Here is a 14,191-nt window from a genome sequence, read left to right as displayed (position 1 = left end):
CAGCATGCTTTTTCATTAGCTTTGTATAATACATGTGCATTTAATTTCCTCTATCACTTCAGTAAAAGATTAGTTAAATGCATTATGAATCCATGTGATTTGGAAATGTTTATAAAAAATTCCCCTCTATTAACGCATAACAGAAAATACATAGTTTTTATTGGGTTTTTTCACTGACTCCTGATACTTGGCATGTGAAATAAGCCATACTTAACAAAGTTTTGAGCTGATTATTCAATATCACATCTTTTAATACAAGGTGAATGTCAAGATGCCTTTTTCAACCTGATACAATAATTCTTACTATAATTTTTAGGTTATAAGGAGAAAACAAGATGAGAGTGTATTTCTGGGGTAACATAAAAGTATTCAATAAATAATTTTGTGACCAGTGATTTAAAAAATACTACTGTTAATGTGTCAATGTAACTGAAATTTAAATTGTTAGAATATATAAAACAATATGGTATTTTTGGCAAAAATTGCACATTAATATAATTTACTTAGAAATAATAATTGTTTTTGTTTAAAATAGGTCCATAGGCTTCTCAAAAATGGGGTTTTGTAGAGTTTGGCTTTTGCCTGTTGTTTATGTGAAGGAAGCAGAATTTAAGAACTGAAGGTATCCTTAAAGCAGTGGAACAAAGAAAATGATGGTCATGGACTTGGTATTCCTTGCAGGGTCATATAGATTTAAAAAGGAAACTTTTAGCAAAGGATCTGAGAAAGTGAAAAGAATTAAAAACTTCCCCGTTTTATTAAACAAAACTTTTGACAACCTGTGTTTTCTGTCTTACTTTCTATGATATTATTACCAATGAGTTCTTCACAAATCATTAATATTAATCATCTTTGTGGATTCTGAAACCCTTTGACTGACTTTCTTGCTGTTTCCTGCTTTGCTGGGTATAATTTTCGGTGTGATACAATTAAGCTTTCATTGCTACGAGAGAGATGCCTGTAAGATGATAGAGGAAGAAGAAACGGGGCTATGGTGGCTGAGGTCTTAACCCAAAGAAGAACAAGAGTTGCTGCAACCAACATGTGGGAATTCAATCTTAAAAATGTATTCGACATCAAATAAGTTTAATCCAAAGTTACAATTTTTTCTAGTTTCGCAAGTGGTAAAAGCAAAAGCCCGTTAGTCAAAGAGGGTCTTGGAGAAGGAGAGAGATTGTCACATCGCTTTTCAGTTCAGTCCTTGTTCTGTGATGCCACCATCAGTGTCATCAGCTCAGATGGGTGTGTGTGGAGATTATCTTGTCTCTAGGGAGGCAGCTTACCATAGATGTTACACAGGAGGGATTTAGTTTGGGCTTAATAAACATTGATAAAAGAATTACTTTAACAGCCCTTATGACTATTTTGAGGGCTTATTAATATCTTACAGTTTTTTCTCTCCGACTAGGGGTAACTTAAGATTTTACAAGTGTGTGATATAAAGCTGTTAAACTATGCAATTTATTTAGACTGTCCAAAGGAATTAAAGGGCATACAAAGAAAATTAATGTGTGTCGACCTCACTTACCTATGTTCCACGCACTTAGGTGATATTTAACATCGTGCTATCCCTGACTACTCATCTTGCTTTTGGTAAAATATGAGCCAAGTATAAAAAGCCATGTGCACAAAATTTATTTTCTAAATTGTTTTCAGAAGTTGATTGGTGCTTGCTTACCAACCAGGAGTTATAAAAAAAGATTAAAAATTGTTTTGTCTGCCAATCCTTCTGTACTCAGTTATATATCCCAATGCATCACACATTTCTGTTTGCCAGCAGGATTGTCTCTAGAGCTTTTTAATGAGAATATTCATAGGGGATTGTTTGTCCCAAAGATGGACAATCACACAGGCGTACAGATACCTTCTTCCTAGGACACAATTGCAAATAAACGGTTGCTGTGCACGTAGGAGCTTCTATACAGAAAATTCTGGACTAGTTGGACACTTGTAGGCATTTCCCCAGTGGCTTGTAACAGGGCCAGCTTTTTCCCCAGTTAGAAAAAAAATGTCAGCCAAATCTACTCAGTAATAAAAGGGAAAGAACTAGTGATGTGTGCAACAACATGGTGAATCTGAAAATAATTATGCCGAGTGGAAGAAGCAAGATTTAAAAAAAAAGAGTACATTCTGTATGATTTCATTTTTATAAAATTCTAGGAAATGCAAACTCATCTATAGTGACAGAAAGGAGATCAGGGGTTGCCTGGGGATCATGAGGGTGAGGAGAAGATAGAGGAAGGGGTGATGGGCTGATAGGCAGGATTACAAAAGGGAATGAGGAAACTTGCGGGAGTGATGGATATGTTCTTTGTATTTACGATAGTGACAGTTTCATGGATGCATCCACATGTGAACATTTATGAAATTGTACACTATATGCAGTTTAATGTCTGTGTCTTATACCACATGTATAATAAAAGGGGGAATATTGTGTTACTGTGCTCAGCAGAAAATCAGTTATTCACTTGCCATAGAAGCAGGGAACTAGGAACATAAACGCAAAATAAAACGGAACAATGAAAGAAAAATCTACCTTCTGTGTTATTTGGGGCATAGGAAAGGTTCTGTGTCTCATAAGTTCGTTCCCATCTGAGTTTTGATTCTTGAGATTTCTTTTTTGATGGGCAGGGAATTATGTTTTGTCAAGAGTAGGAGTTTTGGAGACCGGCAGACCTGGGTTTAGGTTAGTCATATGCCAGCTGTGTACCTTTGGGCAAGATGCTTGATCTTTCTAATAGCTTTTTCCCTATCTGTGAAATGGAATGATAGAAGCATAGTAAGTGCTCAATAAATGGAAACAATTTTTGTTATTATTTTTATTTATTTCACAGTCTGATTTCCACTAGGTTTAAAATGCAAATAGTCTAAGACAAGAAAACATAGAATTTGAAATTGATAGAGGGGCATGTTACCATGGAGAAACCAAATCAGGACTGCTGCCTGAAGGAAGAAGAGAAAGATCATTACCCAAAGGGTAGAGAGCATGGCTCATTTGCCCAATGATCTCTTTTTTGTGTGTCCCTCACAGGGCATCTGGCTACTACCGCACTAGGTGACCTTGTCACCTGGTTTCTTTGCTTTTAGTAACCTCTGCTGCTTGCAGGCTTGAATTGTGGGGAATTCATTAGTTTTCTCTTTTCTTAATAATAATATCATTGTTTATAAGTACCATATTTATGATTGCTTATGAGAAATTAATTCTGGTATTTAGCATGTACTTTATTAGATATAAGTACATTTATCAATCATCTGTAGAAAAAATGTTTTGACTTTTTAAATGATTTGCTTAAATTTAGGTGGTCTTATTTAACGTTTTATTAGCTATAATAAAGTTAATTTAAAAATTAGTATCTACTTATGGAAGTAAAAGTTGATTAGTTTATCCTAAATGGGTCATGTTGTTATGTAAGTTTGATGGACAATATAGTAAAAATATTTTTCTTTAACTGATAAGATGCCATTTTCACTTACAGAAACTAGCAGAAATACCTGCTTTCCCATGATCTTGACCTAATTTTTTCTCTGCCAGCTAGTTCCAAGGGTTTGACAGGTGATTGGTTTGGTTTTAGAGGGTCCTGGAACTGAACAAAGTGTTTTTCATATTGGAAACGACATACCCAGTTTTTCACAAGTTTTAAGATTTATTGTCTCCTCCAAACATGTTGGAAATTAATTTGTTTGCTATTTATTTTACTCAGAATGTAGTAGTTGATGTCATTAACTGCAGGACAAATTTGATCACAAGAAAGGGTGGACTGCCTTTTAACACTGTTTTCACTTGGCATCTTTGCAGGACTGGACATTAGATGGGTAGACTGCTACTTTCCTTTTACTCACCCTTCCTTTGAGATGGAGATCAACTTCCATGGAGAATGGCTGGAAGTTCTTGGCTGTGGAGTGATGGAACAACAACTGGTAAATTCAGGTAGAAAAGAATCCACCATTTTATTTACAGGTTATCTTAAAAGCACTCTCTTCTCATTTAACTTCATTTACATACTCATTTACCTATGCATTCATATCTTCCTGTAGGAAGCCTCACCATCTTTCTTTCCTCATTGCCCTCCAGACTTATCTCTGACACTTAACTTTGGAGGAACTTAATCTCTCGCGTCTAATTTTGTAGTGGTTCTTGTTTTTGGAGATCTTTCTTGTCAGTACTTGGTTGTTAGATTTGTACTTCATGATTTCATATTGGTTGATATGATGCTTTCTAATTTCCCCACAGGCATTTGATGCATATCACATTGAGTGCCATTTGCCTTCCAAACCATTTAAGGACAAAGGCCAATGCATAATCCCTTCTTGTTTTATTGAATTTAGTATTTCATCAATACGGTAAAACTCAGTATAAAAATACTCAGGCCTATAGCATTCAGTTGTTTGCCACCTGCAATGTTGGTGCTCCTACCTGATGGAGGATAAGTTGGAAGACGAGGTCTCCGATTAAATTCTATCTGCGTCTATGGATACTTGAGAAAGATCTTTCCAGCTCCGCTCTGCAGGACCATTACTTAATAAGAATGATTATTTCTAAACTTAATTTCAGAGATGTGGGTTTTTTTAAGTCAACTATACTTAAATTTTAAAACAGAGCAAAAAATAAAAAAACCCAAATCCTTAAGTCAACCAAGGTGAAAAAATAATAAATTAACTAATTAATTAATTAGTTAATTAATTAATTAATTAACTAATTAATTAGTTAATTAATTAGTTAGTGGAAGTCTTGCAAAAATACCCCGTTGGTCTAAATATATACCAATACTCACTTTTATATTTGGCAGAGTTACGGTCACCTGTTCAAGCTCCCTTCGTAAGAAGTGTCAGTAGGGACAGGTTTGAAGTCATCTAAAAATAGATAGAGATATGGCATTTTGTAAGATGGAACAATACCTAGATGCGTGGGTATCAAAAATATGAACATGTTTCAGAGTGATAAATCAGTTTTCAACACCAGTAAGTAAAATGGTGTTGAAATAAACCATTGTATTTATATTACAAATAAAGAAAATACCAAAAAAAGTCCTTATCTGAATTTAATTTAAAAAATATTCTTTCAGAATATAAGTCCTCCCTGGGAAATCGGTTGAGATTGGGCATTTGATCAGATTGGGCTCATTGTATAAGCAGTAAGTGGAGCAGAAGTGATGCAAATTGCAAATCGCACTTCTCCTCCCACTCTCCATCCCCACCCAGTAGAAGGACCAGCTCTGTGGCCTTGTAGGGCGGTGGCGGTGGTTCAGGGCTTGGTCACAGGGCTTCCTGCAGCAGATTGGAGAAGAGCAGCCCCTCCTGGTGACTAAGAAATGTGGATAGGCCATTGGTAAGGTCATGGGGTTAGAGAGTAAGAGTGGAGTGAGATGGAAGAGCTGCCTTGCAGTGAGGCGCAGGACTTGGTGTTACTTGGGCTGGGAGGTGGGAGACCTGGCCCTCCCTTGTTACTGGTAGGTAACCTCCGTCTGTACTTCCTGGACTCCGCCAGCTCACAGATTCCTCTCCATTCTGCCAACGAAGGCTTTGGGGAAAGCCCAGCACACTGCCAAATGCTGCTTGGATAGTTTTCAAATATTTGTAGATCTCTATTAGAGAAAAGGGAGCACAGAGGTCGCAAATTAGGGCCTATGAGTCAAAGTTGTGAGACCTGGGCTTCGGGTCTGAAACACCAGGATTTCTGCCGGTTGACAGCTGTGTGCTTCCCGCAGGTTGCTTAACCCTGCAAGCCTGATGTTGTCGTAGTTAAAATGGGAGTAGTGACACCTCCCTCAGAGTCTCCTTATGAGGATTGATGGAGGTGATACATCTAATGTACATAGCATAGGGATGGGATTGGCACCTGGTAAGCATTCAGTAAAAATTAATTGCTAATTAAAAAAAATTCAAATGGTTAGAGCCGTTTATCAACAGAGTCCCCCTAGTAGGAAATATTTAAACAGAGGCTGTCCTACATATCATAAAAATGATTTCTAACCAATTGGAACTAGATTACCTTTGATTTTACTGATCTTCGTTTCCATAATTCTCGATTGACTGGTTGCTTATAGAGGGAAAAGGAAAATTAAGAGTACTACGAAACAGAAAAACCAGCTAATCGATGTACAGGCCTCTTAACAGAAAACACAAAATACTGGGAGCAACTATGTAAGATTTAATCTCTTCCTGAGTAAGAGCTCACTTCAGATACATGTGTGGTGTTTTTATTTTTGTTTTTTTCGGTTTGAAGGAATCTAGGTGTCCTCCTCCCAGGAGTGCCCGGTGTCGGGCCAGAACTGAGAAGGCAAATTGGGGGATGATCAGTTTACATGTCACTTGGCCTTGTTCTTCCTTATACATTTTCCAACATCCTTGATGGGTTTCTATAAGGCTTATTCTCACTGTAGTTGGTTGAATATAGTTATGTGAAACAGGTTTCCAACTCATTATTGCACAGTCATGAGACTGCCGTTCTACAATTAGAACAGCCATGCCAGGTATTCTTGAAGGAAATAGCAAAGTGAAGAAAAAGAAGACACGTAAGATGCAAATATGTTTGAGAGATTCACAGTGATGGTAGGATGTGCTTTACGTTGTTGGGAAATTGTATACATAAAATTTAAATATCTTGTAAAAGAGAGAGACTAAAGAAAAGGAAGAGATGATTTTAGAAAAGAAATTCTGTGTGGGCTTTGCTGTTTGAGCTTGCATTTATTACGACCAAGATCTGCTCTGTGTTCTCAGATTTGCATGTGTTTTGACATACTCGTATGTAGTTAAAAATTTAAACTGTGTGCCTGGCAGTCACCAACCATAGGCAGTGTTGTAAGTACAGCTTATATTCTTCTTTCTGAGTTTATACGGCATGGGGAAAGGCTGGCTGTATACACTTCATCCCTCTAGTTCTACATTTTCTTCCCTTCCTTCCCCTCCCCTGCCTTTTTTAAATGACTTCCAAGAAACAACGAACTTAATGGTTTTAGATTCTCCTTCTTTAAAGTTCTTAGAGGTGCAGAGGTAAGTGATGAAATAACTGGAAACCAAAGCAGCTGATGGAGCAGTGATACTAGCAGACATCAGTTGAGCCCTCACTAAATGTTTCACATGTTTTCTTTTATGTGGCCTTGATCACAAGACTCTGAGGTAGAGCTGTCATTATCCCTATTTCACAGAGCCTCGGAAAGGTGGTCAGGATCAAATAGCTACATAGTGCCAATGTGACTTGCCAAAGTCTTTCTGACAAGTTAACCATTACGCTGCGCCACGTAAGTAGTAAGTTGCATGATTCTGAAGTGGCTAGAAATTATTTTCAAGTAAATTATTCTAACATAGAATGAAGAACTGCAACCAAATTAAACACACAACAGCAAACAAAATTCTTACTGGTTCTGTAGTTATTTGTTACCCCTAAAGAAGGGCAGTGCCACCATGTATTAAGTTGGTGCAAAAGTACTTGTGGTTTTTTGCAATTATTTTTAACCTTTTAAACCGCAATTACTTTTGCACCAACCTAATATGTTATTCCTGTGGTAAAGTGCGTGTAAGTAAAAGCATGAGATTCGATTGCTAATTTGAACAGTCAATGAAAACACTTCCTTGCACATTTAAGCTCACTATGACATATATGTGTTTTTGTGCACAGAATAAGATCAGGCTCTTCCTGGTAGCTTGTAGAATTTTACTTTAATTCTTGTTTAAGTCACAGTGTCTTCAGCATTGCTTTCAGAGCCGTTAGATTTGGTAATTGTGAGGTGGGTGTAGGTGACTGTTGTCCCGATGTGATTGTTTTTTCCTTGAGATGTTTTGAGGACAGTGCTGAGTCATGTGCCCAAATACTGCACACCACTCCCCAGGGGCTGACTCAGGCTGCTGACGGGTATGATGTGTGTGGAGCATGAGCATCTCAAACTGCCACCGGGTGACCGTGTGTCACCGTCATGCCAGGAAGGAATTTGCCATTTATTGAGCCCCTGTGAAATATAGAAGATGGTACATAGGCCAGGGGGAGAAAATGCTCTATAGTGGAAAATAACTTTTTAAAAATGGAATCATCTTCCTTACCTCTTTTTTTTTTTTTTTTTGAAGATTTTATTGGGGAAGGGGAACAGGACTTTATTGGGGAACAGTGTGTACTTCCAGGCCTGTTTTTTCCAAGTCAAGTTGTTGTCCTTTCAATCTTAGTTGTGGAGGGTGCCGTTCAGCTTCAAGTTGTTGTCCTTTCAGTCTTAGTTGTGTCAGGTGCAGCTCAGCTCCAGGTCCAGTTGCCGTTGCTAGTTGCAGGGGGCACAGCCCACCATCCCTTGCGGGAGTTGAACCGGCAACCTTGTGGTTGAGAGGATGCACTCCAACCAACTGGGCCATTCGGTAGCTCAGCGGCAGCTCAGCTCAAGGTGCCGTGTTCAATCTTAGTTGCAGAGGGCGGAGCCCACCATCCCTTGAGGGAGTCGAGGAATCGAACTGGCAACCTTGTGGTTGAGAGCCCGTGCTCCAACCAACTGAGCCATCCGGGAGGCAGCTCAGCTCAAGGTGCCGTGTTCAATCTTAGTTGCAGGGGGCGGAGCCCACCATCCCTTGTGGGACTTGAGGAATTGAACTGGCAACCTTGTGGTTGAGAGCCCACTGGCCCATGTGGAATCGAACCGGCAGCCTTCGGAGTTAGGAGCATGGAGCTCTAACCGCCTGAGCCACCGGGCCGGCCCTTCCTTACCTCTTTACTAAAATTTAAAATCGGACTTTTTTGGGAAAAACTTGTAAATATCTACATGAAACAGTTTCCAGTTTTAAACAGTCCTTTTTTTGTTGTTGTTCATTTGTTTGTCAAATATTTGTTTAATTCCCTCTAAGGCTATAGAAAAGCAAATAAGCGTTACCCTTGCCTTTGAAAATAGCACAGACTCCCAGACATAAAACAAGTGGTTATAGTACCATGTGGTGAGTATTTTTAGAAGTGCAGTGAGCAGAATGGGAGGAAAGAGGGATTGGAGGAGACATGCTAAGGCCTCGTCCTGGGTCGACTCAGGACTGCGTATTGTTGATAGAGGTATTTATAGTGTGCATCCGGAATGTGTTAGGTTCCTGTTTGCAAGTGGTCATGTTCTTTGCCTTTGCTCGGATGCCCAGTGGGCATACCTATGCTTCTTTTCCTCCTATCCAAGTGTAGATCTGTTTCCAGTTCATTCCTCTCTTTGGTAGCCAGTCTCTACAGCCACACTTACACCACTCAGTGTCACTGATCTAAGCTGGTGAACTTTTAGATGGCGTGGACCAAGACTGTATCAGCATTGTGTTATACTGGGGGTGCCGAAAAAATGTATACAAGTGGACACTTTGGTCAGCGTTGCTCAAGCAGTAGTTCACCGTAATCAGCAGTGTCTGGACACTGGTGGTAACCACTTTGAGCACCTCTTGTAATTGCAGGAGTCAAACGTGACTCGTATTCATCTTTTGTTATCGGTATATATTGAGTATCACAATTTCAATAGTTTCTCTTTCTTAAAATGTGCATACATTTTTTTTTTTTGGCACCCTCTGTATATAAGCAGACATCCCATTCCTGTACTTAGCATCCTTTGTATGCGAAGCACTGTAAGGCAGACAACGAGGAAGGCACAAAAATCAAGATGATGGGATTTCTACTCATAAAACTCCAATGTAGTAGGGAAGGTAAGACGATGTAATTAGAGCATAGGAGCTTAAATGCCATTCTTGAGATGGAGTTTTGGGAGATGTGAAGAGGGAACTGTTGTCTGTCGGTTAAATCAGTGGAGGCATCGTACAGGAGGTGGCATTTGAACTGGGTCTTACACAGTGGTTGTCAGATGTGTGCCTACTAATAACCTGGGAGCTTATTTAAAATGTCTGCTTATTGAGTGTCAGATTCTGTAGGTCTGGGATGGGGACCAAGTCGTGAATTTTAAGCAAATACCTTGGATAATTCTTGTGAATGACCTGCACTCAGACCATGCCTTGAAAACCCTGTCTTTAGGATAGGTAGAATATTTTCCTTAATTTTGGGGTAAAATTAAAGTTTCGTGAACTACATGTATTTAAAGTGTACAATTTGATCCATTTTTGACATATGTACCTGCAAAATCATCATTATAATCAAGATATTAAACGTTTCCATCAGAACCAATGTCTCTTTGGGCCCTTTTTGTAATCTGTTCCTCTCTCTACCCTTGTCTCCAGACAATTGACGGACATTTAGGTTGTTCCCAGTTTGGGGCTATTACAAATAATGCTGTTGTGAATATTTGTATAGAAGCCTTTGTGTGGACATGTTTCTATTTCTCTTGAGAAAAAAACGTAGGAGTGGAATGGTCTATGAATAGCAAATAGATCAATGTAATTGAATAGCTTTCAGCTCTTTTATGTTTACTGATTATTTTGGTCTTAGTATTCTATCAAGTTCTCAGAAAAGACTTAAGATTTTCTACTGTGGTTATGGACTTGTCTGTTTTGCTCTTTTATTCTATCAATTTTTCATCAAGTTTTTTGAAGCTATATTATTAGGTGCATATACTTTTATTACTGTTAGGTCTTCTGCATAAATTGACCCTTTTATCATTATGAAATATCCCATCTTTATCTCTGGTAATTTTCTTTTTCTTGAAGTCTGTTTTATTTACATTAAAATACACATTCTAGCCTTACCTATCCCCTTCCTTGATTACCTTTATGTTGTTTTAGGTACGTGTATTATGTCTACATACATTAAAAACTATACCATTTAGTGTTAAAACTTGTTTCTTTAAATAATCATGGCCTTTAAAGAACTTAATAGGAAAACAGTATTCTTTTATATTTACCTAGTTGTTTACCATTTCTCTTGTTCTTCCTTCATTCCTGAGGATCTGTGTTTCCTTCTGATGTGCTTTCCGTTCAGTATGGAAAACTTCTCCTAGTGTTCCTTTTTTTTTTAGATTTTTTTTTTTTTTTTGGAGTGGGGGGAAGGAGAACAGGATTTTTTATTATTGGGGAATAGTGTGTACTTCCAGGACTTTTTCCAAGTCAAGTTGTTGTCTTTTCAATCTTAGTTGTGGAGGGCGCAGCTCAGCTCCAGGTCCAGTTGCCATTGTTAGTTGCAGGGGGCGCAGTCCATCATCCCTTGCGGGACTCAAGGAATTGAAACGGCAACCTTGTGCTTGAGAGCCCACTGGCCCATGTGGGAATCGAACCGGCAGCCTTCGGCGTTAGGAGCACGGAGCTCCAACCGCCTGAGTCACCAGGCCGGCTCCTCTTAGTGTTTCTTATAGAACATGTCTGCTGGTGATGAGTTTCTTAGTGTTCCTTTGTCTGAGAATGTCTTTTTTACCTTTACCAAGAAGGATATTTTTATTGAGTGTAGTATAGGATTCGGGATTGATAGATGTGTTTTCTCTACAATTTAAAAATGTTTGTCTTCTGCCTCTGTGGTTTCTATAGAGAAACTCATAATCATTTCATTCATTGTTCTCCTGTGTGTAATGTGTTATTTTTCTGTAGCTACTTTCAAGATTTCTTTTGTTATCTTTGTTTTTAGCAGTGTGGTGTTGATGTGTTTAGGTACAGTTTTCTTTGAGTTTACCTGTTTTCAGATTCACTTACCTTAAATCAATAAATTTATATATTTCATCAATTTTGGTAAGATTCTGGTCATTATTTCTTTAGATAACTTTTCCGTTTCAATTTTTTTTCTTTTTCTTGTTTTTAAACATCCCGAACAGGTTTTATTTGTCACCGTGAAAAGTCTGAATTTTAAACAGATTCTGGGACTGGGGCCTCATATCCATCAGCTCATTTAACTTTAGCACCTGTCCCATCCCCAATAGCTTTTCCAGAATGGCTACCTTCACCATGAAGCTCCATGAGTTTTCCCAGTTTAAACCTGGGCTTCTTCAGTATTTTGACTTTTCTAACAAAGACATTATCGAGTGGATAAACAGATTGTCAAGCCTTTTCTATGTCTTTTCCAATGCTGTCTGGAATCAATTTATTGGCCACTTCTTTCAAATCATTTGCACCTCTTGGGTCATGATTTCCATCATCTTCTTCTGGATTTGGCCGCCCTGCTGATGCTGAGCATAAGAGGTTTTCCAAGTCTGATTCTTGCGTTTTTTACTAAAACCAACACAGAAGAGACGAAGCAAATAAACATCGGTAGTCTTGACATCAACATGAGCTTCTATCATGATCGGCCATATTTTGACCATGGAGCACATTTTGTCATGGGTAAGGTCCAGGCCATGGAAATTAGGCAGTTTTGCCCTGAACATCTTCAGTAATTAACTTGAATTTCCTAAATGCAACTTCATCATTCTGTAGATCAGCTAGACTCACATCAAAAACATGACCCTTGAGACCATCAGATGCGATTTTGGTTCCTTAAGTTCTTGTGACCAGTGTTTTCCCAAAATTTCTTATATTGAGCATAGCTAGAGCTTTCATATCACATTAATCTTTCTTAGAAAAATGGGTCAACACTTTTTTCTTGACTCCCTTCTTGCCACCTTTCATAAGGCACTTATTCTTGCTGACCACCATGGTGCTGCTCAGAGAGCCAAAAGACTTTGTTTCAGTTTCTTCCTCCTCCGCTTCTGGAACTCAGGTAGCACCCATAATTATATAATTTTTTTTTTTGATTTTTGTCCCAGAAGATTCCAAGACTGCTCATTTTTTTCTATCTTTGTTTTTCATGTTGGATAATTTCTATTGATCCATCTCCATGTTCATTGATTCTTTCCTCTATCATTTCCAACTTTGCTGGCCTAGTCATCAAATACATTTCTTTTAATTTTAGGTTTTTTTTTAGTTTTAAAAATTACGTTTGGTTATTTTTCTTGTTTCTAATTCTCTGCTAAGAATTTCTGTTTTTTAATTCTCTCAAATGTGGTTTTCTTTACCTCGTTTAGTATAGTTAAAATAGTTGCTTTAAAATCTCTGTCTGATAGTTCCAACATCAGGGTAATCTCAAGATAGACTTCTAATAAGAATTGGTAACCTTTTCCTTTTTCATTGTAAAATCATTTTGGATTGTATGCTGGACTTGCCAGTGGTAAGTTGTATAGACCCTGTGTTCTGTTAAAATCCTGTGGTGACTGTTGGTTTTTTGTTTTAGTAGATGATCAGCCTGGTGAGGTTTAGGCCTTGCTCTGACTTGCTTCCTGTGGATGGCGATTCAGATCTCAGTGGAAATCTTTGCGGCTCTGATCTGTGTGTGTCCTGCACAGGTGCATTTCAGGGGTTAGTCTGAAACTTGTGTGAATAGTACACATACATGTCTGTTCAGGTTTTCAGCTGTTACTGTGCTGGTCAGAGCCTGTGCTGTGTGTGTAGCTAAGGGATTAGGTTGATACTTGTGTGGGTAGCCTTAGGGCATCCCCTTTTGGGTTCTCTCTGCTCCAGCTCACAGAAGTCCTTTACCTGTGTACTGAAAAACAGGTTTCTCTTTGAGTCTTAGCTGCTCATGATGTTCTGCACCTCTGAAACTGGGGCCCATCTTTGAAAACAAACAAACAAAAAACCCCCATGAAATTCATCCTGTATAGGTTACTTCTCCAAGTTTTGACTCTCAATCAAAATTTGTCCATTTGTTTACTTTTCAGAATGCTCTGTTAGTTGTTTTGTGTACTTGTGCAGGGATTTGAACTGTGATCAGAGTGAGGGATAGTGGCCTTATGCCCCTTCGTGGAGCTGAACAAACACTAGGTTGGGTTGTGAGGACACTCCAGCAAAAAGGATAATTGCATGACAGCTGTGTGGCACCAGAAAAGTGTGGCTGTATTGGATCTACTGTGTATTTAATCCATCGACTTTATGAATCAGAAATAAGCACTGTGAATTTTTGAGATAAAACAGCCAGATGAGATTATTAAGATCTGGCCAACTCTAGCTCCTTCCCTTCCTTCTTCTCTCCCTCCCCTTTTCTCTCTTCCTCTCTCCCTTGCTTTCTTTTATCCTTACTTTCTCCCTTTTTGAAGTCAGTTTTTCAGAAAAGCAAGCAAATATGTATCAGCCCCGTGTATAGGTTTTGCCTTGTAGTTACTCCAGGAGGCATATTTTCAAGCTGTCAGAATAGAGATGTCTGTTCAAATACTTACTTAGAGTTTGTTCGTTTTCTCTTTTCAAAATGGATAAGATGGCGAGATTTTTTTCTGATATGAAAGCAATCTATAATCACTGAAAAATTAAGAAAATAAAACATAAAAGGAAAAAAGTAATTCCATTGTCACTTAGATAA

At 38.4% G+C, this 14,191-nt stretch overlaps 1 protein-coding gene and 1 pseudogene across 5 annotated transcripts in view; one reads left to right on the top strand and one right to left on the bottom strand.

Moving 5' to 3' along the window:
* FARS2 (phenylalanyl-tRNA synthetase 2, mitochondrial) overlaps nt 1-14,191 on the top strand; it is a 497,776-nt gene that overhangs the window by 155,058 nt on the left and 328,527 nt on the right. For all 5 annotated transcript variants that reach the window (XM_033115749.1, XM_033115747.1, XM_033115751.1 and 2 more), the window contains exon 4: nt 3,797-3,928. In XM_033115749.1, the coding sequence (XP_032971640.1) occupies nt 3,797-3,928 (132 nt within the window). The remainder of the gene's footprint in view (nt 1-3,796; nt 3,929-14,191) is intronic.
* Nucleotides 11,710-12,495, bottom strand: LOC117027708 (40S ribosomal protein S3a-like; annotated as a pseudogene).

Source organism: Rhinolophus ferrumequinum, chromosome 9 (genome assembly GCF_004115265.2).
Source record: "Rhinolophus ferrumequinum isolate MPI-CBG mRhiFer1 chromosome 9, mRhiFer1_v1.p, whole genome shotgun sequence".
Classification (NCBI taxonomy): domain Eukaryota; kingdom Metazoa; phylum Chordata; class Mammalia; order Chiroptera; family Rhinolophidae; genus Rhinolophus; species Rhinolophus ferrumequinum.
The sequence above is the reverse complement of the archived record's forward strand: the minus strand, read 5'-3'. Positions and strand labels throughout refer to the sequence as shown.